The following is a 23372-nucleotide window of genomic DNA, read 5'->3' as shown; positions in this document are numbered from 1 at the left end:
CAAGTTTCTGGCCAATTCATCCTGAAGATCAAAAGCGATAGTACACATGTATACTATAGTTTTCTAACTAATTTCGTTTTTAATAGGCCACAGCTATTTGCTTTGGACAGTATATGAGTAAACAAAGTTTTCTTTTGGAGGAACAGTAAGAATTAGTTAACATTAAGGCCACTGAAGCTGCATGGCACCACCGAATGGCATATTTGAGGTACGAGACGGTCTTGGGCTTGAAAAAACATCAAGACATTACATGTGGCCTGGGACTGACACGCTCTGTGTTTGGAGGTGATTTTCACCAGGGAAGAATTCTATTCAAGTCTCATTGGAATGACTGTGAAGAGCCAGGAAGTTTAATTCCGTGAAAGCCAGACACCAGTCCATCAAGAAATACAATTCTGATTCCTCCCCAACCCTTAAGCCCTGCTCGTGGGTGTTTGAGATCCATCTTGTTTCTTGATCCTGCAGGCAGATTTTTAACCCCCCCCCCCCCCCGCCCCAGAAGATGCTTACAACTAGAATTTTCAGTCGAGTCTTGCCAGACTCTGGAGTCTCCGGCTTTGAGGGGGGGGACATTATTAGGATCATGAGAAATTTGCATGAAACTTGGAAGATGGCAAAGAAGAATGACATGAACGACATGAATGAAACACATGCGGTATCCTCGTGCCGTTCAATTCTTTACATGTATTGCTCAGTGTATTTCCATACGCATCTTCCACCGGGGACGATTGATCAAGGAATTCCCCGGGGTATCAACACCCTGCCATGTGACGGTGGCCAGCGGTACCAAGGCTATGATTTTCAGCTATGATTTGTGGCGAAACAACTGATTGAATAGCGGTATCAAAATAAGGGCTGATCCAATTTCAATCCTAGACACAGAAATATTACAATACGAGGCAATCGGAAGCAAGGGAAAGAACACTTTCAGAATAATTTCCTTTATTGGTATTGCTGTAAGCGGCGAGTTCCGTTTCACATGCATACCTCCGTGTATTTTCATACGGGACATCACCTTGGAACCCAGACTATGTTCATTTCGCGGACAAGGTTGAATCTAGCTGCCGCTTACACTTACAGTGCATTCCATTACGTACGTGCATACGCCAGGTCCACCTGGGAAAAGAGTGTGCCGGAATAATTTTCTAGGGAGAAGAATCCCTACTAACATAAGTCTCCAGCTCAAAGCCGGAGACTAATAACCTGTAGCATCATGGTGACAGCTAAAGCTGGGTTTATGAAAGAACGGAGCAATGCTGGACTGGACTGCAAAGATAATCACCCAACTGAAAACAAGCCTAACGACAAAATAGTAGGTCTGGGTCTTTCTTCATTGCCTCACAAGTACTATGGTAGACTTAAAGGCCATATATCTAGGTTTGAAACATGCTTGATACTCATGAAATATGTTGAGGGTTAAAAAAACAAGATCCCAGACATTAAAAAAATTCTAATAATAAAGTCATTATTTAGTTATTTCAATTTTCATTTTAATGTTTTTCCCAGCAATGTGATTGTGACTTTGTCCTCACAAGACCAACATCTCTCCGTGCAACTCAGTCATCATAAGGATGATTTTTTATGTCTTTCCATTTCAATACTTACATCAGAAAAAATATCACCCAGGTTGCTGAATATACGTGCTGGGCATAGAACATCAAGAAGTTGCCATTCTCTTGCATATTCTCATGGGCAGTGGGACCTTTAATTTTTTCTGTAGGACCATATGAGCGATGGTTGAACTTTTGTCCTGGAATGCGACAGTAGGGGTTAGAATCAATATGCAACATGGTTGGAACTGCGGAGTACTAGATCTGCTCAGAGGTTCTGTCTCGGAGAGAAACAGTTGCAGAACTGAACACTGGATCTGCTCCTAGGTTGTGACAATGTCCTGTCTCAGAGGGAAACAATTGAGATACGAATACTGGATCTGCTTTGAGGTTGTGATAAGGTCCTGTCTTAGATAAGCAGTTGAGAACTAAACATTGTATCTGCTTTGAGGTTGTGTCAATGTCATCCTTTCTCCGAGATAAATAGTCTAGAACTCAACACTGGATCTGCTTTGAGGTTGTGACAATGTCCTGTCAGGGAGAGAAGCAGTTGAGAACTAAACACTGGATCTGCTCTGAGGCTGTGTCCATATCATCCTGTCTCCGAGATAAACAGTGGAGAGCTAAACACTGGATCCCCTCGGAGGCTGTGACAATGTCCTGTCTGAGAGAGACATAGGAGGTTGGCTGGGACGATGTCCTATCTCAAAGAGAAACAATTGAGACATGAATACTGGATCTGCTTTGAGGTTGTGCCAATATCCTGTCTCAGAGATAAGCAGTTGTGAACTAAACACTGGATCTGCTTTGAGGTGATGACAATGTCCAGTCTCAGAGATAAGCAGTTGTGAACTAAACACTGGATCTGCTTTGAGGTTGTGACAATGTCCTGTCTCAGAGATAAGCAGTTGTGAACTAAACACTGGATCTGCTTTGAGGTGATGACAATGTCCAGTCTCAGAGATAAGCAGTTGTGAACTAAACACTGGATCTGCTTTGAGGTTGTGACAATGTCCTGTCTCAGAGACAAGCAGTTGTGAACTAAACACTGGATCTGCTTTGAGGTTGTGACAATGTCCAGTCGCAGAGAAAAGCAGCTGTGAACTAAACACTGGATCTGCTTTGAGGTTGTGACAATGTCCTGTCTCAGAGATAAGCAGTTGTGAACTAAACACTGGATCTGCTTTGAGGTGATGACAATGTCCAGTCTCAGAGATAAGCAGTTGTGAACTAAACACTGGATCTGCTTTGAGGTTGTGACAATGTCCTGTCTCAGAGACAAGCAGTTGTGAACTAAACACTGGATCTGCTTTGAGGTGATGACAATGTCCAGTCTCAGAGATAAGCAGTTGTGAACTAAACACTGGATCTGCTTTGAGGTTGTGACAATGTCTTGTCTCAGCTAGAGATAAACAGTTGTGAACGAAACACTGGATCTGCTTTGAGGTGATGACAATGTCCTGTCTCAGAGATAAGCAGTTGTGAACTAAACACTGGATCTTCTTTGAGGTTGTGACAATGTCCTGTCTCAGAGATCAGCAGTTGAGAATTAAACACTGGATCTGTTTTGAGGTGGTGACAATGTCCTGTCTCAGAGACAAGCAGTTGTGAACTAAACACTGGATCTGCTTTGAGGTTGTGACAATGTCCTGTCGCTGAGAAAAGCAGTTGTGAACTTAACACTGGATCTGCTTTGAGGTTGTGACAATGTCCTGTCTCAGAGATCAGCAGTTGTGAACTCAACACTGGATCTGCTTTGAGGTTGTGACAATGTCCTGTTTCGGAGAGAAGCAGTTGTGAACTGAACACTGGATCTGTTTTGAGGTTGTGACAGTGTCCTGTCTCAGAGATAAGCAGTTGCTAACTAAACAATGCCAACAGCTTAGGTTTTCTCCATGGTCAACAATTCCTTTTGTAATACATTTCATTAGCCATGCAATGCTATTTATTACACTTATATTTTCATAATTAAGACTTACCTGATCAGACCTGCTTGGCTCCAGTTTTGAGCTGCCAACAGTTGGCCACGTTGTATCTTGTTGCCAAGATCCTGGCCAAAGTCTCCAATTTTACTCTGCTCAGGTGCTGTTTTTGAACGTTTTCCAGTCTTGGACCACTCACTCCTGCGACTTTATATTTCTATGTCAACTGTACACCACAGCCCTCCAGGCATAACAGTTCTGAGCCGTCTGTGTCACTGTCAACACCTCTCTTGCTCTTGAACTTCCGTGCTCTCTGCATCACAGGCTATAGCGTCCATCCAGCAAGTAAGGCATCGTCCCCTCCATCGTATGCCTCGAACATTCTCCAGTTGCCAATCCATCACCATCTTGGGAAGCCTCATCTGTTCCGTTCAAGACACACTTCTTGGACCTGCAGAAGATGAACATCATCGAGTTACAAAAGGTCTTCACTAGGATCTTACCAGGAATACGAATAAACTTACCAGGAAGACAGATAGACCAGGGTTGGGTCTTTTGGGATTGATCCCTAGGTTGTACTTACCAGAACTCAACCTAGACTGGAGATGTTCAAAGACATACATTCAGAACCAAGGTTGTTCTTATTTAGCATCAGACTATAGAGTTGGAGACGAGTGAAGATAGACATGTGGGTTGGTGCCTTTTATGACGGACTCCAAGGTTTTCCTAGGACCTGTCTAGGATTGAGGACAGGCAAAGATATACAGAGTTGTGACCTTTGGTTGTCAATTCTGAATCTTAATTTTCTTTTAAAGGATTCGAGGAGGAGGATGGTGAAGACAAAGCACTTGTGCTCAGGGGAAGAATTATAAACCTTTACAGCTGCCATTCAAACATTGAGACCTTCCTCGTACTTGTCCTGCAATTAATAATAAACACAGCAAAGTGTAAACCTGTACTGCCAAGTGTTGAAAGACGGCCGAATAGCAGTTCACAGTGTGACATATTAATGATTCCAACTTTAATGATATTATGTCTGTGGGACAGAATGAAAACAAGGCTGCAATGTTAGACTATGGACATCCCTAATCAAAAGGTGTAGAACTGTCTCATTATTCGTGAGAGTTGATGATATGCTGTTGCACATTGCATGGCATGATGGACTGCAAAGATAATCATCCAGCTGAAAACAAACTTAAGAACAAAATAATAGGCCTGGGTCTTTCCTCATTGCCTCACAATTACCATCAAAGACTTGAGGTGTTTTTCCCAACAATCTGATTGTGACTTTGTCCTCGCGAGACCAAAATCTCCCTCTGTTGAACTCAGTAATCATAAGGATGATTTTTTATGTCTTTCGATTTCAATACTTACTGCAGAAAATTATCACCCAGGTTGCTGAATATACGTGCTAGGCATAGAACATCACATAGTTGCCATTATCTTGCGTATTCTCATGGGCAGTGGGAGCTTTCAGTTTCATCTGTAGGACCGTATGAGCGATGGTTGAACTTTTGTCCTGGAATGCGACAGTAGGGGTTAGAATCAATATGCAACATGGTTGTGACTACCGAGTACTAGATCTGTTCAGAGGTTCTGTCTCAGAGAGAAACAGTTGCAGAACTGAACACTAGATCTGCTCCGAGGTTGTGACAACACCCCGTCTCAAAGAGGAACAATTGAGTAAAAATACTGAATCTGCTTTGAGGTTGTGACAATGTCTTGTCTCAGAGATAAGCAGTTGTGAACTAATTACTTGATCTGCTTTGAAGCTGTGACAATGTCCTGTCTCAGATATAAGCAGTTGTGATCTAAAAACTGGATCTGCTTTGAGGTTGTGGCAGTGTCCTGTCAGGGAGAGAAGCAGTTGAGAACTAAACACTGGATCTGCTCTGAGGCTGTGTCCATATCATCCGGTCTCCGAGATAAGCAGTGGAGAACTAAACACTGGATCTGCTCGGAGGTTGTGACAATGTCCTGTCTGAGAGAGATATAGGAGGTTGGCTGGGACGATGTCCCATCTCCAAGAGAAACAATTGAGACATGAATACTGGATCTGCTTTGAGGTTGTGACAATGTCCTGTCTCAGAGATAAGCAGTTGGGAACTAAACACTGGATCTGCTTTGAGGTTGTGACAATGTCCTGTCTCGGAGAGAGGCAGTCATGAACTAAACACCGGATCTGCTTTGAGGTTGTGACAATGTCCTGTCTCAGAGATAAGCAGTTGTGAACTAAACACTGGATCTGCTTTGAGGTTGTGACAATGTCCTGTCGCTGAGAAAAGCAGTTGTGAACCAAACACTGGATCCGCTTTGAGGTTGTGACGATGTCCTGTCTCGGAGAGACAAAGTTGTGAACTAAACACTGGATCTGCTTTGAGGTGATGACAATCTCAAGTCTCAGAGATAAGCAGTTGTGAATTAAACACTGGATCTGCTTTGAGGTTGTGACAATGTCCTGTCTCGGAGAGTAGTAGTTGAGAATTAAACACTGGATCTGCTTTGAGGTTGTGACAATGTCCTGTCTCAGAGATCAGCAGTTGTGAACTCAACACTGGATCTGCTTTGAGGTTGTGACAATGTCCTGTTTCGGAGAGAAGCAGTTGTGAACTGAACACTGGATCTGTTTTGAGGTTGTGACAGTGTCCCGTCTCAGAGATAAGCAGTTGCGAACTAAACAATGCCAACAGCTTAGGTTTTCTCCATGGTCAACAATTCCTTTTGTAATACATTTCATTAGCCATGCAATGCTATTTATTACACTTATATTTTCATAATTAAGACTTACCTGATCAGACCTGCTTGGCTCCAGTTTTGAGCTGCCAACAGTTGGCCACGTTGTATCTTGTTGCCAAGATCCTGGCCAAAGTCTCCAATTTTACTCTGCTCAGGTGCTGTTTTTGAACGTTTTCCAGTCTTGGACCACTCACTCCTGCGACTTTACATTTCTATGTCAACTGTACACCACAGCCCTCCAGGCATAACAGTTCTGAGCTGTCTGTGTCAACACCTCTCTTGCTCTTGAACTTCCGTGCTCTCTGCATCACAGGCTATGGCGTCCATCCAGCAAGTAAGGCATCGTCCCCTCCATCGTATGCCTCGAACATTCTCCAGTTGCCAATCCATCACCATCTTGGGAAGCCTCACCTGTTCCGTTCAAGACACACTTCTTGGACCTGCAGAAGATGAACATCATCGAGTTACAAAAGGTCTTCACTAGGATCTTACCAGAAATACGAATAAACTTACCAGGAAGACAGATAGACCAGGGTTGGGTCTTTTGGGATTGATCCCTAGGTTGTACTTACCAGAACTCAACCTAGACTGGAGACGTTCAAAGACATACATTCAGAACCAAGGTTGTACTTATTTAGCATCGGACTATAGAGTTGGAGACGAGTGAAGATAGACATGTGGGTTGGTGCCTTTTATGACGGACTCCAAGGTTTTCCTAGGACCTGTCTAGGATTGAGGACAGGCAAAGATATACAGAGTTGTGACCTTTGGTTGTCAATTCTGAATCTCCATTTTTTTTTAAAGGATTCGAGGAGGAGGATGGTGAAGACAAAGCAACACTTGTGCTCAGGGGAAGAATTATAAACCTTTACAGCTGCCATTCAAACATTGAGACCTCCCTCGTACTTGTCCTGCAATTAATAATAAACACAGCAAAGTGTAAACCTATACTGCCGAGTGTTGAAAGACAGCCGAATAGCAGTTCACAGTGTGACATATTAATGATTCCAACTTTAATGATATTATGTCTGTGGGACAGAATGAAAACAAGGCTGCAATGTTAGACTATGGACATCCCTAATCAAAAGGTGTAGAACTGTCTCATTATTCGTGAGAGTTGATGATATGCTGTTGCACATTGCATGGCATGATGGACTGCAAAGATAATCATCCAGCTGAAAACAAACTCAAGGACAAAATAATAGGCCTGGGTCTTTCCTCATTGCCTCACAATTACCATCAAAGACTTGAGGTGTTTTTCCCAACAATCTGATTGTGACTTTGTCCTCGCGAGACCAAAATCTCCCTCAGTGCAACTCAGTAATCATAAGGATGATTTTTTATGTCTTTCGATTTCAATACTTACTGCAGAAAATTATCACCCAGGTTGCTGAATATACGTGCTGGGCATAGAACATCAAGAAGTTGCCATTCTCTTGCGTATTCTCATGGGCAGTGGGAGCTTTCAGTTTCACCTGTAGGACCATATGAGCGATGGTTGAACTTTTGTCCTGGAATGCGACAGTAGGGGTTAGAATCAATATGCAACATGGTTGTGACTACCGAGTACTAGATCTGCTCAGAGGTTCTGTCTCTGAGGGAAACAGTTGCAGAACTGAACACTAGATCTGCTCTGAGGTTGTGACAATGTCCTGTTTCAGAGAGAAACAATTGAGACATAAATACTGAATCTGCTTTGAGGTTGTGACAATGTCCTGTCTCAGAGAAAAGCAGTTGTGAACTAATTACTGGATCTGCTTTGAGGTGATGACAAAGTCCTGTCTCAGATATAAGCAGTTGTGATCTAAACACTGGATCTGCTTTGAGGTTGTCGCAGTGTCCTGTCTCAGAGATAAGCAGTTGTGAGCTAAACACTGGATCTGCTTTGAGGTTATGACAATGTCCTGTCTCAGGGATAAGCAGTTGTGAACTAAACACTGGATCTGCTTTGAGGTTGTGACAATGTCCTGTCTCGAAGAGAAGCAGTTGTGAACTAAACACTGGATCGGCTCTGAGGTTGTGACAATGTCCTGTGTCAGAGAGCAATAGGAGGTTGGCTGGGGCGATGTCCTGTCTCAGAGTCAGAGAGAAACAATTGAGACATAAATACTGGATAAGCAGTTGTGAGCTAAACACTGGATCTGCTTTGAGGTGATGACAATGTCCTGTCTCAGGGACAAGCAGTTGTGAACTAAACACTGGATCTGCTTCGAGGTTGTGATAAGGTCCTGTCTCAGAGGTAAGCAGTTGAGAACTAAACACTGGATCTGCTTTGAGGTTGTGACACTGGGGGAGTACGCACATCTGTTTCCCGGAAAAAGCCAACAAAGGGTCGTTATTTCTATCAAAATGACTGGCCCGCACGGGAGATCTTAATTTCCCATTTACTAAGAGCATTGCCTGCAAAAGCCCATGGAATTGCTAAATCAACCTTCTGCTGCATGGGGGGGGGGGGGGGCATGCATAGTCATACATGCTAGATGCACTGGGGAAATTACTTTTTACAGCATAAATATGTAGGGCCATATGGTCCCTTCTCCCTCCCAACAATCACTATTAACTGTTCAGTGGTACCATGGGACAAATGTGATGAAATCTTTAAAAAGTCATGCCGAAATACTGCCTGGCATGTTAGTTATTTGGTTTGCAAACATCAATTTAGGCTTTTTTGATTTTTGAATGATATCAACTAACAGGATTCCGGTCACTTTTGAAAGAGGAACTCCTTTTCTAGATTTTACGGGTTCGGAAAGATATTCCCTCGTCACAAGCAGTAAATACGCCCCACCCCCTCCATCCTGTCATATTTTCATTTCATTTCATTTATTCTGGCAAGTCTCACAAAAACGCTAATAAAACAATTTGATATCATTGGAAATTTCTAAAATTCACTTATGACATTGACAAGATATAGAACTACACTTCTGCAAAGTTTGATGAAAATCATTGAATTTTTTTAAATCACGAAAATGTACGCACACAAGCCCATCCAGGCACTGCTGTGACCCCCGTACTCAAAACACATGGTTCCCCGCGCATGCGCGTTAGACATAGAAGCAATGTATTCATTTTTGTAATCAGTTTGAACACGATTTTTCCACCCAAAACTGGTCAAAACGTCCGCACACTTCAGTTTAATAGACGTGGAATTAAATACAGAATACAAAAACATTGCCAACAGTGAAACTTGGTGAAGTCGAACGTTGGATCGGTGTTTTTTTTTCGGGCACAGATCAAAATCCAGGCTGCCAAAAATGCATGCTACCGTCAATTTTCTTTCAGCGCACCGGCCGGCCTGCAAAAAAATCGTTTATATTCCTTCGATATCTCAAGAAAGGTATCAAATTTGGCACATGTATGAGCTATGACATCTCTTATTTTAACTCACCATCCAAAGAAGAACTAATTTCGTAATTTAAACGAAAAATCGAAAGTTTCGAAGCTACCGGCCACAGTCGTCGTGGTCACAGACGATCACGATGATGTCATCACTGTGAGGCTGCAGAATAATATTTTGACCAAAATAGAAAACCAGCATTCGTCATTTTATCATCGTTATCCAAGGAATTATTATTAATAATGAATTTTGTGATTTGATTCAAGGCTATTCCTTGAGTTGCTACACTTCGGATGCAGTGGATTGGCTTCGTCCTGGTCCGTCGCCCGGCAGGCCACATACCAATCTCCCTGACGGCGAAATTTTTTTCTGCAGGATACTTCTGCCACAGTGTACATCTGACAGCCAATCACAATTGGCGCGATCTTTGACGTCACACTGTTTATTTATGCATGATAATGCAAATACAATGGACGATACCGAGTCGCATGCCGAGTGCCACTTCAACTGTGAATGTGACAATAGTTCATTGTCTGACCCCAATTATGCTCAACTCAAGGTTTGTGTCGTAGTGTTTAGGAATGAATTGCACAGATTCATTGTAAAATTGATGATATTATGCGTACAAAAGAGGCATCAGCTGATCTGATCGCTACATTGCAGTGCATGCATTGATTTGTGAAATTTTAAGGGGCAGTGACACTGACAGTGTTGCCAATGTTGATAATTATTAAAGGGACAGTGTATCCGATGTCTCGCGATTTGTGAAATTTTAAGGGGCAGTGACACTGACAGTGTTGCCAATGTTGATAATTATTAAAGGGACAGTGTATCCGATGTCTCGCGATTTGTGAAATTTTAAGGGGCAGTGACACTGACAGTGTTGCCAATGTTGATAATTATTAGGGACAGTGTATCCGATGTCTGCTGTTTGTTGAAGGTATCAGGCCTATTTTGGTAGTTTGAACATTGTTGAAGGGCCATTGTATAAAACACATTTTGACAAGCAAACAAAATAAATTGAATGGTGGCGCCACCTATGCATATACAGCAGAACTAGTTACACGGTTGACAGATAAACATTCAACCTCGGCTATTTTGCCGAGCACAGTGCGCCTTTAACAGACAAGTCCAATAAATACAGTCCACTCGACATTGACGACAATGAAAATACAACTGTTTCTCTCTGAGACAGGACATTTGTGATTGTCACAACCTCAAAGCAGATCCAGTATAATAATGTCTCAATTGTTTCTCTCTGAGACAGGACAGGACTGTTTCCCGAACGCGTTCTCGCGTGTTCGACTCCCTCGAGAACACCGTTCTTGGTTCGAGAACGGGGAAAACAAGAACAAGAAAACATTATCTTGAACAGCTTTAACCTGCTCTACAACTAAAAAATTAAAATAATGCACTTGTACTAATTAAGTTTTTAACACAGTCGACGAGACGTAAGGCGGAAAAATGGTTTTATCGCGCCTTGTTTGTTGACGAAAATAACTTGCCGGGTTTTCCCGTGGTTTCGGTGGGGTAGCTATGACAACAGCACTAACCCGTTCGAGACTCGAGAACGTGTTGGGTACCCGAACGTGTTCGCCTTTTCCGGAACGCCGGAGAACGGGGAGTTGAATACACCCCTTAAGCGCATGCGTTACAGGCAGTCCAGCCGGAACTGACGTAATCAACGGCAGCGACTTGTTGTGAAATTTATCAAGATGTCTTCAGTTTATTTCGATTTATTGCCAAATTATACGATTAACAAAACATAACGAGACACCAATGCACGAAGAAAATATCCCTTGTGCAACAATGGATGTTGATACCGATATAGACGCTCACTTGTTGCAGCGATTCAGCTCAATGGGAACCACAGATAGGGAGGTGCTGATTGCCGAGTTTCAGAAACTGCTTGGCAATCAGCTGAACCCAACTGGGTGTGAATTTTTCCTCGACATGAATAACTGGTGAGGGGCAGGAGATGTTATAGTTGATGTAGGCCTAGAATTGATCTTTAGTTTAGTATCTGATCCTCGGGGAGTTGTTAAACTGGCTGGAGCATAGGAGTCGGGATAGGAGTGACACTCGCACTTGCTGACAACAACAGCTATGAATAGATCCATGCACTTGACTTGATCGGGAACAACGTTTACATAACGTAGCGTTGGCCGTCGTCACGTCACCCTGTATTTTTACATTACTGTAACGTGACGAGACGCGACGTCTTTACGTTGTTCCCAATCAAGTGCATGGATCTCGACCCCGGACCTTGAGTTTGGCCTCGCAATGGAATGCCAATGGATGATTGCCCAATCATCAACGTTTCCCAGTGACTCAACCGAAATTCAGTTCCTTAAAGAATGTATAGCTATATTGCCAAAGTTTCATAATCTATATAGACCGTATAAACAAGGTTTTGATACTTTTTATTTTGCAGCTAAGTCGTTCGCGAGAGAGTGCATGTTTGTAATGTTAGGTAACTGGGCCTCCTTCCCATATTTGCAGGAACCTCCAAGCAGCTATATGTTCATATTATGACTGTGAACAACCAAAACAAGAGAAAATACCTTGTATGACATTGATCAAAGATGTAACCATAGGAGATGGAGAAGCAATCCCTCCAAGGACGCCTTTCCTTAAAACTTGGCGGATACAAAATTCAGGTATTGAAATAGAGGGTTGACGCTGTGACACTGTAGTAAATCTTTCCTCCAGAAGGGATGGGATGGATCCTCAGTCAGAGATGGACATTTTTGTGAATTTACCTTAATTACCAATTCAGACACTCGTCTCAATCATGTCCCCCTGGAATATATTTCTTAGAAGTAACACTGGGAGTCCGTGAATCTTGATTGATGGGAATATAGTCCCAAGTTGTTTCAAATGGGTTCACTTTCCTAAGGGCCATTTCCAAATTGTTGTCAAAGCTCTAAATTATGAACTATTCGTATTCTGTTCAATTTTCAGGTCAGGACAGTTGGCCCCCTGGTTGTTGTTTGAAGTTTCTCCAGGGTGACCTACTAGAAGCTAAAGAGCGTGTGATGGTTGATGCCCTACAGCCAGGACAGGTTACAGAAATTAGTATTGGTATGATTAGTCCTGATCAAGCTGGTTTATTTCAAAGCCAATGGAGAATGTGTACTGCTACTGGAATGTTCTTTGGAGGTAGGTTATTGGCTAACACCACTTGGAGGAAACAGAAACCATTTGGGGCAAAATACTAGTAGTCAAACTTCAGGACCAATGATTTTGTCGAAATATTTTCCTGTACAACAGACATTGTCCTAATAGTTTGTAGCTCATAGCTGTGACTCGGCCAGTGATAGTGTTTGACCTGTTCTAGTGAACCTTTAATATAGACCTCAAAAAGTTTACTTTGATCTGTGAAAACGAAAGTGAGTCATTTGATGAAGAAAGTAGATTGTAAAAGAAATTGTCATGCTTGGATGAACTATTGTGTCCATGAATAAGGACTTGCCTTGGCAGAGCCCAAAGGCTTGAAACCATCAATTTTACAAATCAATAGAGCTCAGACTATCTTAACTTCGATCGCTGGTCTGCGTCATGAGTGTTTTGTGATGCCGCCTAGCGGTAAATTGTTTGTGTTTTTACTTCAGACTTCATGTGTGTACTTTTATTTCAGAGGTCATTTGGTCGATACTACAAGTAGCAGAAGGAGGGTTACTAGGATTGACTCAACAAATGTCAAGAATTGGTTCAGAATTCAATATACCAAATAGTCCGCCTAAACCATTGAATCCCTTTGGTCAAATGAACACTAGTTTTGACGATATGGGCTCATCACCGCGTGGATCTCCAAATTATTCCATTCTTGCTCAGCATGGCAGCCCTGATACGTCATTACGTAATACATCATTATTAAATGCCTCATTTTCAACCTCTTCCCCAATTAGGACAGCGTTATTTCCGGTAAGTTTATTAGCTCAGGGTAATACACTTTGCTCCAGTTGCCTTGATGGTTAACTTAGACAAAGGAGAAAGACATGTTCATATCTAATGATTATTCCTTGGAGGTTGAAACTTGTATGCCATAACGCTTTCAGAAAAGTCTGCTAACAACAGCACTGAAAGTTCATTTGAAATTTCGAAAATCTCTCCAGACTCCAAAGACAAAGCACCTTAATAATTGCAGAAGGGCTATCAACATAGGATTATTTTTTATTCTAATTATTTTATTCTAATAAATGCCTGAATCCTGTCATAAAAATTATCATATGTAACATTTTGTTTATTTTTATTTCAGTCGTCCATACCTGAACCATCAAGTCCAACTGCACAAAATGAAGAAGATGAGAGTATGATATCTTGATCAAACTAGGTTGCATAGATAGAAGACCTTGTTAATTGTGACGTGTGAGTGTGGAGCTGGGGACCCTATCATTGTCAGCATCACATGGAGTCAACTTTCAGCTTAGAATCGAAAATTTCATCAGCTTGGTTTATGATAATAGTTGGAAAAGTTATTTTGTCTCAAGGGTTGAAATTTGTATTCAAGACTTCTCCACGAGAAGGGTATCCAACTTATGCCTATGACAGTGTAGTTCTGAACTTTCTGCTTAATACTGGGGGGGGGGGGGGGGGGTCACATGATCGATGTCAACTGCAGCTGACAGATCAATTCACTGATTATTGGCCTTGGAATGATGTCAAAATGTAAGTCTGAATTTTAAACCTTGCTTTTGACGAAACAACTTTCTTACAGGAATCAAATCACTAACTTGATTTGATATTTTGGTTGTTGTCTGAACCTTCTTGTTTTGTGACATTGATTTAATATCTTTTATTTATACAGCAATTTGTGTCAGAATTATTTGCAAGGAAAAGCTAATTTGTCAACCGACCTTGAATTGGATAGAAGTCGGAGCTGCAAGTACTTCTGTGCTGTAAACTGTAGTTAGAGTGATTTATTTCTGGGCATATTTAGATCTATTTATGTACTATGTCAAAATATAGAAGGCAAGCTTGCATATATTTGATTGTATCAAGACATTGTATAGCTACAAGTATTGCAATTATGACTGGGTTAAACCCTTCCATATTAAACTATTTAGTTATCATTGCTTTGAGATAAATGGCCAGCACAGATGGCCTGTGGCCATGATGACTTGCATCCTGAGATCAAAATAGTAATTTTCATATTAAAAGTAAATCCAGATAGCTTCTGGACTGATTTCTTTTATTTTATTGAGCCAAGGTAACTGGGTTCATTCAGTCAGATAATTTATTCTCATTTTGTATCATTTAATTGGTCCTGACCATGATATGGTCCTTTGTCTCCAAGTATATATGAAGCTACACTTGGTATTATCAGTCATGAAATGATTCTGCTTCGTGTGTTAGTGTTTCAGCTAGAAATCTGTAAAGGCAGGGCAGAAAAGCTTACAGCCTAAAAAAGGCAGGGTACGGCGCCATTGCCCCTTCTTTATGAGAAGGCAGGAAGATTAGTTCATCTTTTCTCTGTTGAGCAGCTGATTAACTGTTTATTTACATGATGTGTTGTCGACATTTATGATTCTTGACAAGGTGCTGATGTGGCAAACTAAACGACATGTTATTTGTTGGCATGTCCTTGCCAAATGTCTGTGAGTGAGTGAGTCTTGAATGGATCAGGTTAGGAAACTGATCAAGTGAGAGTAATTAGTTACGATCAACTCTGTACTAAAGGCATACGTGTGTACATGTTGGTTGATTTTCCAAAGGGTCGGAGGTTACATTTTTGCTAACCACAGTCCTTGCTTTCAAGGCTAAGCTTCATGTGTCTGGTTTCGTGAATGACTCGTGAAATTTATGCTGAGGTTGGTAGGATGAGCAGGATGAATAGTCAAAACCCAGGTTGGCATGTTATGTGTTCATCTGGCACTTACATGTCGCTCCACCATGTCTTGAACATCTTCTGCTCGAAATTCGGATATTGTGACATGACAACGCGGCATAATGGCTTGCCAGGGCGACAAAATGTAGTCTCTTGTTTTGAACTCCCCAGATGTGTGCAGATCATGGCGGAATCAGATAACTTGGGTTTTGTCTAACAACCTGTTGCCTAGTATCATGAGTTTTGAAGTGAAATAACATTATAAAGCAAAAGGAGAAAAAGTAAATTCTTAAAATATTTTTTTGCTCTCTAGTCCTGGTATCTGAAACAAGAATGTCCTCTGATTCTACAATGACTGCAGTCAACATTGTATGGACACCGTGACAGTATCGTTGGGACATTGCCATGCTTGCTCCTTGATGCAGTGGTCAACGTGAACTCTTTTTCGACAGCAGTCGTATATATGTGAATGTTTCGGAGTGGTGGACAGTTTCCATGTCAATGAATGAGTATGTATTATACGAAGGTATATGTAAAGTTGGATATAATCAATAAAGTTATTGTATCATTGGAAGAATTCTTTCTTTCTTGTGTGAGTTTTGTCTTAATGGAGACTTTTGTAATTCCCTTTGCAAAGCAATCAGTTTCAGTGAAGTTGCTGGTTGTAGAGGGTCGTAACACAGTTGCCTAGGTGACACATCATTGGAGTACATTTTTCCCTTCCCAAAAAGAGGTCAGGCTCAATCACATCTTTTTCTTTGGTACATGTATGTCTTTGGTTGTGATATTTCTCTGGTGTCTGTATGGTCAAATTCAGTTCGAGACGTTCTTCACACAAGAGCATTGCAGAGCTTGCACAAAGACAATATTAGCAGAACAAACGGTCCTCATCAAAAACCTTTGATGTGAATCTTGATTCTCAAAATGAGGTTGCTGGTTGCAGTATTGGCCATGCCATGGTAATGAAGGAAGAAGGAAGTCTTTGTATTATTGTAATGAGTCCACACATGCAGTTTGAACACAACTAGATGTGTACATGTATTTTGAGAGGGTCCCAGTAGTGTATAGGGTGGGGCATTCCATTCTCTTGGAGATGATTTCAAGAGAAACGTCCTCCTAAAGAAATGGATAAGCGTTTTTGTAGGCCACTACAGATGTATGTATTGGGTTTATTGTCCTATTGTGGTGACTCCAGTCTTTGGCTAGGAAGGAGTCCATCTCAAGCTTCTATCCATTCAGATGGAGGTATATTGCTTGAAAGAGCATTGGCACTAGAGGAACCTTGGTCCTACATGTACATATTGTCAAAGGACGAGGCAATGACTGTAGGGTTGTCTCTTGCTCAGGAGCAGCAATATGAAACAGCAGCGATCCTTCAGTCGAACCCAAAGCCTCTTAATCATGAGCCCAGCACTCCAGCCAATTCCACAATCTCCTGACATGGATGTGCATACAGTGATTTTTACTGTCCAGCAACTTGTTGGTTGTTGGTGCAGGCTGCTCCTATCAGGAGGCACCTCCTGTTTTATAGAAAGCATGTCAGCTCACAACATCATGCTGACCTGTTGTTTTGTGTACATCAATGCGCATGTAACAACACGTAACAACATGATATTATGAGCTAACATGCTTTCTAACAACTGAACCAGGCTTTGAAAAGCAATATTTTCCAGCGTATTACCTCCACTCTGAGCAACCAATGTAGAGAAAAAGAGAAGGGTTCTAATTTCATGCGTTGTATTTCAAGATTTGAAAGATTAAGCTGAAAGAATTATAACATATGATTTACATTTTTGAGTTACAATATTATTTAAATGCACCCCTCTCTAATGAAAGTTGCAGTCAGTAGCAGTCAGTAGCAGTTTGCCTTTTATTCATGATTAAAAATCTAGGGCAGGGCAGTTTAGGCAGTGATCGATAAAGAATCTAAATGTTTGAGATAGGCACCTGCAATTGAGACAGATTTTCAGACAGGACAGAATGTCATATCTAATGAGTATTAGGAACAACTCCCAATAGAACCAAAGTTCTTTGAATGTCCAAGAAAAGTTTTAAGTATTACACAGCCATATCCATAGCAATCTTTGGATGCGGTTTATAGTCAACGAGATCGAAGTCCTCCATTTTGAAATCATCAATATCCGTAACAGTCCCCTTGATGAAGAGCTTGGGGAATGGACGTGGTTCCCTCTGTAGCTGAACCTTGAGTGGCTCGATGTGGTTCAGGTAGACATGGGCATCACCGATGGTGTGGACAAAATCCCCAGGCTGGAGTAAAAGAAAGGAAGATGTGAATCGACAGTCTAAAGAGAGACACTCAGAGGTGACATGCACTGATGTTTCACTGCGCAACTCAAGATAGCCCAGTTGGTTCAGTTCACTATAGTGTTTTACGCTAGCCATGTTTGATACCAACATGAAAACAGCAAATCCAATGCAATCAACCTTCCCATTCAGCCACACTGACGCATGAACTTGAAGGATCATTCTACCCACCTTTAATTTTGTAATGTGTGCGATCATGTATGTGAGTAGCGAGTAGCTGGCAATATTGAATGGCACTCCAAGGCCCTGAAAAGACAAATAGACAAATAGAAATTATTCAAGGGATAATTGAACATGAGGATACTCAAGTCTTTGAAATTTTCTGAGTTTACTAGAAAGTAGCTGTTTCATATACAATGCCACAGACCGAATCTACAAGTGATTCAGGCCAACCAGTATAATCAGAGATTTTACAAGAGAACAATATCAAAAGGGTTGACTCATTTTCCTTTAAGATTACAGAAGGGTAAAAATCTTGGTGAATCACAATTTTTGCTAGAAGTACTAGTAATGTGTATTTAGGAGTTTGTCCTTCAATATATGGAATGTCCAAGCAGTACTGATATACAGAGGTGAGATGAACCTCTTACTGACCATATCTCCAGATCTTTGATAAAGTTGGCAGGAGAGTTCACCATTGGCGACATAAAACTGGACGAAGGCATGGCATGGAGGCAACGCCATCTTTGGAAGATCTGTAAACAGAAGGAATGAAAGGTCAACCCAAGATTGAGACTTTGTAAGACTAGTACTAGTACCTAAAAGTAATGAGCTGCAAGACCAGTCCAACAATTGTTTTCTCGACATGATTATTACTGTCTTCCAAATCAATGGTTGTGCTCATGAGGTCTGGGTATTATTTGAGAAGATGATTCTTTACCTGGTGGGTTCCAAGCAGACATGATAATCCTCCTGTCATCAGGGCTTGTCTTTATCTTTTCTATCACATACTTGAGTTGGTCGACACCCTTTCCAGTATAATCAGTGTACATGTCTTCATATTCAGCACCAAAATGTCTCCACTGGAAACCGTAAACTGGACCTAGATCTCCTGCACAGCAAAAATACAATGTCATGTAAACATGAGTAACATTTTTAAAGGCAATCTCTCAAGGTAAGGACTGAAGATAACCTAATGCTGTTGTTGCATGCCAATGCCAGTAGGAGCAGTGTACTGAACAGCCAGTGTGCAATCATGTCTTCGGAGGCCTCCGGGGCACAGCCAATTTGTCCTCAACGCTTACTGGTACTCAAATGGAAAAGAAACCATCCCCTCTAAAGGAAAACTATTACAGCAAACATTACCTCGATTTCTGCATACATTTTTATGTTGTCATAGATCCAATTTAGTGGGATTTAGACTGATGATTTACCTTCTTTTCTATGCGTCAAACCCAAGTTATCCAAGAACTCCCTTGATCCATTTGCATCCCAGATGTGAACATTCTTGTCTTTGAGGTCCTGGGCATTGGTGCTGCCACGGATAAACCACAATAGCTCTTCAGCAAGACCCCGGTAGAACACTCGCTTTGTGGTCAGAAGAGGAAACACATCTGGAAACAAGAAATAGTTTGAACTGAAGTAGGTTCAAGGCTTGCAGCAAGATTTACCCCCAAGTAAAGGAAGTTCAAGGGTGGCAACAAGATTAATACCACCACCAAAATGATAAAATGCTTGTTTGTGCCAACTCACGGCTGCATTTCAAATCCAAACAAGGGACTCTCCTCAATACTTTTTAAAGACAATGTATCCATTTCACTTGTCCTGTTTAGATCAGAGGTTGTGACAGTGACAGTATTAAATTTTCCTTTGGGAAATTAGAAAAATATGTAGCTGCACAGATTTCCTTTTAGTCATTACACTCACCATCCCGGAGGCTGTATCTGGCTTGCTGGCCAAACACTGAAAGAGTTCCAGTCCCAGTACGATCTTCTTTTCTAGCACCATGGTCCAAAATGTGTTGAATTGCATCCAGGTATTGATATTCATCATGCCTGCAAAGGAAAAAAAAAGATGTAGAAGATAATATGAAATGTATTTACACTAGAGAATTTTTTACAACGGTGCTTCGTACTGCCACAATGACACCCAACATTTTTAGTCTATGATTAAATAAACGAGCAAAATACTGATTGCATTTCAATTGTACCTGAAAGAGACCGATTTTTTGCACACTGTACCTACCTTTTGACGGGCATGAGCTTGGCAATCTTGGCCTCTGTGACACCATTTGTTCCTTTTTCAGTTGTCACACCATTAGTATCATTCTGTTGTGTTCCATTTTCTGTTGTCACACCATTAGTACCGTTCTGGTGTGTTTCGTTGATTCCATTTTGTACAGCATCTTTTTTCTCCGCAGCTAACATCTAAAGAAGATATATCAGATTACCTTTAAAGTTGATACTTTATATGATACCATACCATTGATACTATACGATATGTATTGTTGCCCGATAGGCCTATTGACTTGTATCGCCACTTCTGTGTTATATCGCTATTTAGTTACGTCATGACATGGCTCCTATTAAAAATTGTTAAAAGTTGCGATAACGGCACGCACACAAACTTCTCACATCGTCACGATATGGCGATCCATATTAGACAGTAAGATGGGGTGCACGGTAGTGGCCTGAGTGATGATGATGATAGATATGATGTCAATGATGATGTCAGTTTGGGATGGATGATCATGTTATTGACAATGACATTGATTGATGATGATGATGATGATGATGATGATGTCATTGATGACGCGACGATGATGACGATTACGGATTTTGCATGTTATGGTTGAGATACGAATTGCATTTGGGTGTGTTACCTTTATAGTAGTCGCCTAATTTATCGATCAACTAAAATAGGAATATAAACTTTTACTGAAACTCCCGCCAAAGTTTTACTTCCGGGTACTTCGTTGAAACAAAATTGTCACCCCCGTATTACTTCCTTTCAAGATGGAGCCTGTTCCAACCAAGGTGCGGAACGACAAATAATTGAAAATAAAACATGAATATATCCATAAATTCAAGCATTAAACAAAATATAATTTTAGAAAATACTGATTGAAAACCAATCTTCTATTTTACTCTTTCAGGTGGCGGCCAAGGGCCCTGTGCAGTCTGTTCAAGTGTTCGGCAGGAAGGTGTGTAAACAGCATGTGTATTCTTTCCTGTACATTTACACACTAGGATATACACTTGTAGCCTAGGCTGTTGCATGGCTGTAGGCCTAGGCCTAATACATTTAACCGTGTTTGTCCAAATTTATCTTGTCTGGACTTTTGATCAACATTCTATCTTTGTTTCCAGAAAACTGCCACTGCAGTAGCCCACTGCAAAACAGGTAATGGATTGATCAAGGTGAATGGAAGGCCTCTAGATCTCATTGAGCCCCAGACCCTCAAATACAAGGTACGAGCTCGGCTAGAAGATCAGAATAATTCGAAATAAAGATGAATGAAAGTCAATATCTCTCTGGGCTAATATGATACTGAAGTTCTGGTCAAATGTCACCATGGAAAATAGAAGTGTCTACTCTCACTTTTCATGCTCTGGAACACTTTTTGTGACCAACTTGTATTAAAAAGTAGGTCCGTGATATAAATATGTTAACATTTCTAAAATGTTTTAAAATCTAACCCCACTTCAAGCAATATTCATTTGATGAATTCCGTTTCAGATCCAGGAGCCCCTTCTCCTTTTGGGCAAGGATCGCTTCGCTGGTGTTGACATCAGAGTAAGAGTGAAGGGTGGTGGTCATGTTGCACAGATCTATGGTAAGTTGTGTGGGCTTGGCATATAATGCTTGCTTGTTCAGTCAGAAATGTTGAGGGTTTCACTCGGTCTCTTTTTATGTGTAGTGGCATGCAGCAACAGCCCTACAAAGGATACTTTAAATAGAGTGATGGGGTAGAGTATGATCCCTCGTCTCAGACATGAATGAATGCCTGTCAAAGACTGGCACTGACGTCTACAAGGTTACCATAATTTGTGTTTAAATAATTGTCTCCGTCTGGAAAAAACTAAGCACCCATTTTGCCAGAAATTTTAACCCTTGTCTCATTCAATTTTCAGCTATTAGACAAGCCATTTCCAAATCACTGGTAGCTTATTACCAGAAATGTAAGTAGATATGAAACATTGAACATAGATAGAATTTTTATCAAATTCATGGACATTTAAACAATTTAATGTCCAATAGTGATGGCTTCAAATGAACTGTCGAAGCTGACCATTTTAGTATTGTTGTCAAGCTGAAATGGCTGTAAACAGGATATCCACAAAGAAGACGGTGTATTGCTACAAACTTCTTTTCCTGATCTGACCTTGTTTCTTCTCTCATTCCAGACGTTGATGAGGCCAGCAAGAAAGAAATCAGGGACATCCTTGTCACATATGACAGATCACTATTAGTTGCTGATCCCAGGCGTTGTGAGCCTAAGAAATTTGGCGGTCCAGGTGCACGTGCCCGCTACCAGAAATCATACCGTTAAAATGTGCGCTTTACATTATGTATATAACATAAGAAATAAATAAAAAAAGGACCTGATATAATTGTTTGTTGGTTCATTTCAAGTGCATGAAATGTACATTGCAAATCTGGATATGGTGTCTACACTAGTACCTGACCAAGTGTCAGACAGTGTTGGTTGTGTGCCTGTCACACAGGATTTTCCTGTCTGACATGAAATGGATTATTGTTGTAAAAACGCAGCAACTCGTGTACCTGTCAAAAGCTCTAAAATCACATTTTGGTGCCTGACAATGACCGTGACCAGCACCCCATTTCCCATCCCCACAAAACGACTTTACCCTTGGTCATGTGCTGTCCTAGACCAGTCTCTTCTTTCTATTTTCAATACCAATCCGGGCACCAATTTGTCACTGCCTGAATGAATTGGTCCATTGCTGATGACCATCTGGTCACCTTGCTCATTTTCCCAGGAACTGATGAGGACCAGGCTCAAAGAGACCAGTTGTCAATCACTTTGCATGTTTGTGACTTGCACTGGCTGTGGGACGCATCACATCCTAGCGATGCGTGATCGGATTGAAACTCCTCCAGACATTATGTTGGCAAAGAACTGATGATGTGAACTTTCCAACAAACCCATACAGTTGAAAGAATCCGCTCAGACAACAGCGTCCGTTCACAGTCCTGCTGTGGCAGATGATCTGAGGTCCTCTCTTTGATTGGTGTCTTTTCTTCTGCTTCCAGTTTATTACCATTTCAGAAATTATGATGAAGATGTCCCTTGTTGTCCTGTCATTTTACTTCTTATTTCCCATGCTCTTAATAAGGTCCTTCATCAAATGTGAGACAAAGGACTGATGATGTGAACTTTCCAAAAAAAAACCCTTACAGTTGAAAGAATCCGCTCAGACAACAGCGTCTGTTCACAGTCATGCTGTGGCAGATGATCTGAGGTCCTCTCTTTGATTGGTGTCTGTTGTTCTGCTTCCTCAAGCTACGTAGCAATTAACTTTTTGGGCTGATCTTCCCATTCATGTACCAAATTCCCCCAGGATATTTGGTTGTGGTAAGGGGTGTTCCTGGTGCTGGCTGTTGTACCATTCTCAGTTCCAAATTGGCAACGTGCCCAGGCCCAGACTTTGTCCTTGGAGAATTTATTCTCGGTTCACCCTTCTTGCTGCTGTGTAGGACAATTATGC

General features: G+C 41.3%; 3 protein-coding genes and 2 long non-coding RNA genes across 5 annotated transcripts; 2 read left to right on the top strand and 3 right to left on the bottom strand.

Moving 5' to 3' along the window:
- Positions 1-3528: 3528 nt before the first annotated feature.
- LOC135491977 (uncharacterized) lies at positions 3529-4966 on the bottom strand. Its single transcript, XR_010448003.1, has 2 exons — positions 4847-4966; positions 3529-3923 (listed from the first exon to the last, which is right to left on the bottom strand). It is a non-coding gene; the product is annotated as an uncharacterized LOC135491977 (long non-coding RNA).
- Positions 4967-6522: 1556 nt separating this feature from the next.
- On the bottom strand, positions 6523-9645 carry LOC135492086 (uncharacterized). Its single transcript, XR_010448020.1, has 3 exons — positions 9597-9645; positions 7575-7719; positions 6523-6648 (listed from the first exon to the last, which is right to left on the bottom strand). It is a non-coding gene; the product is annotated as an uncharacterized LOC135492086 (long non-coding RNA).
- Positions 9646-11226: 1581 nt separating this feature from the next.
- LOC135492721 (protein ILRUN-like) lies at positions 11227-14136 on the top strand. The gene is made up of 5 exons (XM_064779320.1): positions 11227-11509; positions 12048-12205; positions 12510-12707; positions 13186-13472; positions 13807-14136. The coding sequence occupies exons 1-5, from the start codon at positions 11325-11327 to the stop codon at positions 13870-13872; spliced, it is 894 nt and encodes a 297-aa protein (XP_064635390.1). The 5' UTR covers positions 11227-11324; the 3' UTR covers positions 13873-14136.
- A 2979-nt stretch (positions 14137-17115) lies between these two features.
- On the bottom strand, positions 17116-20641 carry LOC135492080 (thymidylate synthase-like). Its single transcript, XM_064778232.1, has 8 exons — positions 20522-20641; positions 19885-20066; positions 19567-19694; positions 19074-19253; positions 18581-18751; positions 18295-18395; positions 17872-17946; positions 17116-17643 (listed from the first exon to the last, which is right to left on the bottom strand). Exons 2-8 carry the CDS (start codon positions 20064-20066, stop codon positions 17434-17436), a joined length of 1047 nt encoding a protein of 348 aa, XP_064634302.1. The 5' UTR covers positions 20522-20641; the 3' UTR covers positions 17116-17433.
- A 1-nt stretch (position 20642) lies between these two features.
- On the top strand, positions 20643-22253 carry LOC135492081 (small ribosomal subunit protein uS9). The gene is made up of 6 exons (XM_064778233.1): positions 20643-20675; positions 20795-20842; positions 21009-21110; positions 21379-21475; positions 21774-21821; positions 22047-22253. Exons 1-6 carry the CDS (start codon positions 20655-20657, stop codon positions 22190-22192), a joined length of 462 nt encoding a protein of 153 aa, XP_064634303.1. The 5' UTR covers positions 20643-20654; the 3' UTR covers positions 22193-22253.
- The last annotated feature ends 1119 nt before the right edge of the window (positions 22254-23372 follow it).

The sequence above is a fragment of the Lineus longissimus genome, chromosome 8, assembly GCF_910592395.1.
Source record: "Lineus longissimus chromosome 8, tnLinLong1.2, whole genome shotgun sequence".
NCBI lineage: Eukaryota > Metazoa > Nemertea > Pilidiophora > Heteronemertea > Lineidae > Lineus > Lineus longissimus.
The sequence above is the reverse complement of the archived record's forward strand: the minus strand, read 5'-3'. Positions and strand labels throughout refer to the sequence as shown.

Bases quoted from the DNA above. Each gene is read 5' to 3' on its own strand.
- LOC135492081 (XM_064778233.1), top strand. From the start codon at position 20,655: ATGGAGCCTGTTCCAACCAAG. The intron at 21,111-21,378 runs GTACGAGCTCGG...ATTCCGTTTCAG, and splicing joins CCCAGACCCTCAAATACAAG to ATCCAGGAGCCCCTTCTCCT. The intron at 21,822-22,046 runs GTAAGTAGATAT...CTCTCATTCCAG, and splicing joins GGTAGCTTATTACCAGAAAT to ACGTTGATGAGGCCAGCAAG.
- LOC135492721 (XM_064779320.1), top strand. From the start codon at position 11,325: ATGCACGAAGAAAATATCCCTTGTGCAACAATGGATGTTGATACCGAT. The intron at 12,206-12,509 runs GTATTGAAATAG...TTCAATTTTCAG, and splicing joins TTGGCGGATACAAAATTCAG to GTCAGGACAGTTGGCCCCCT. The intron at 13,473-13,806 runs GTAAGTTTATTA...TTTTTATTTCAG, and splicing joins TTAGGACAGCGTTATTTCCG to TCGTCCATACCTGAACCATC.
- LOC135492080 (XM_064778232.1), bottom strand. From the start codon at position 20,066: ATGTTAGCTGCGGAGAAAAAAGATGCTGTACAAAATGGAATCAACGAA. The intron at 19,695-19,884 runs GTAGGTACAGTG...TTTCCTTTGCAG, and splicing joins AAGCTCATGCCCGTCAAAAG to GCATGATGAATATCAATACC. The intron at 18,396-18,580 runs GTAAAGAATCAT...TTCTGTTTACAG, and splicing joins GTCTGCTTGGAACCCACCAG to ATCTTCCAAAGATGGCGTTG.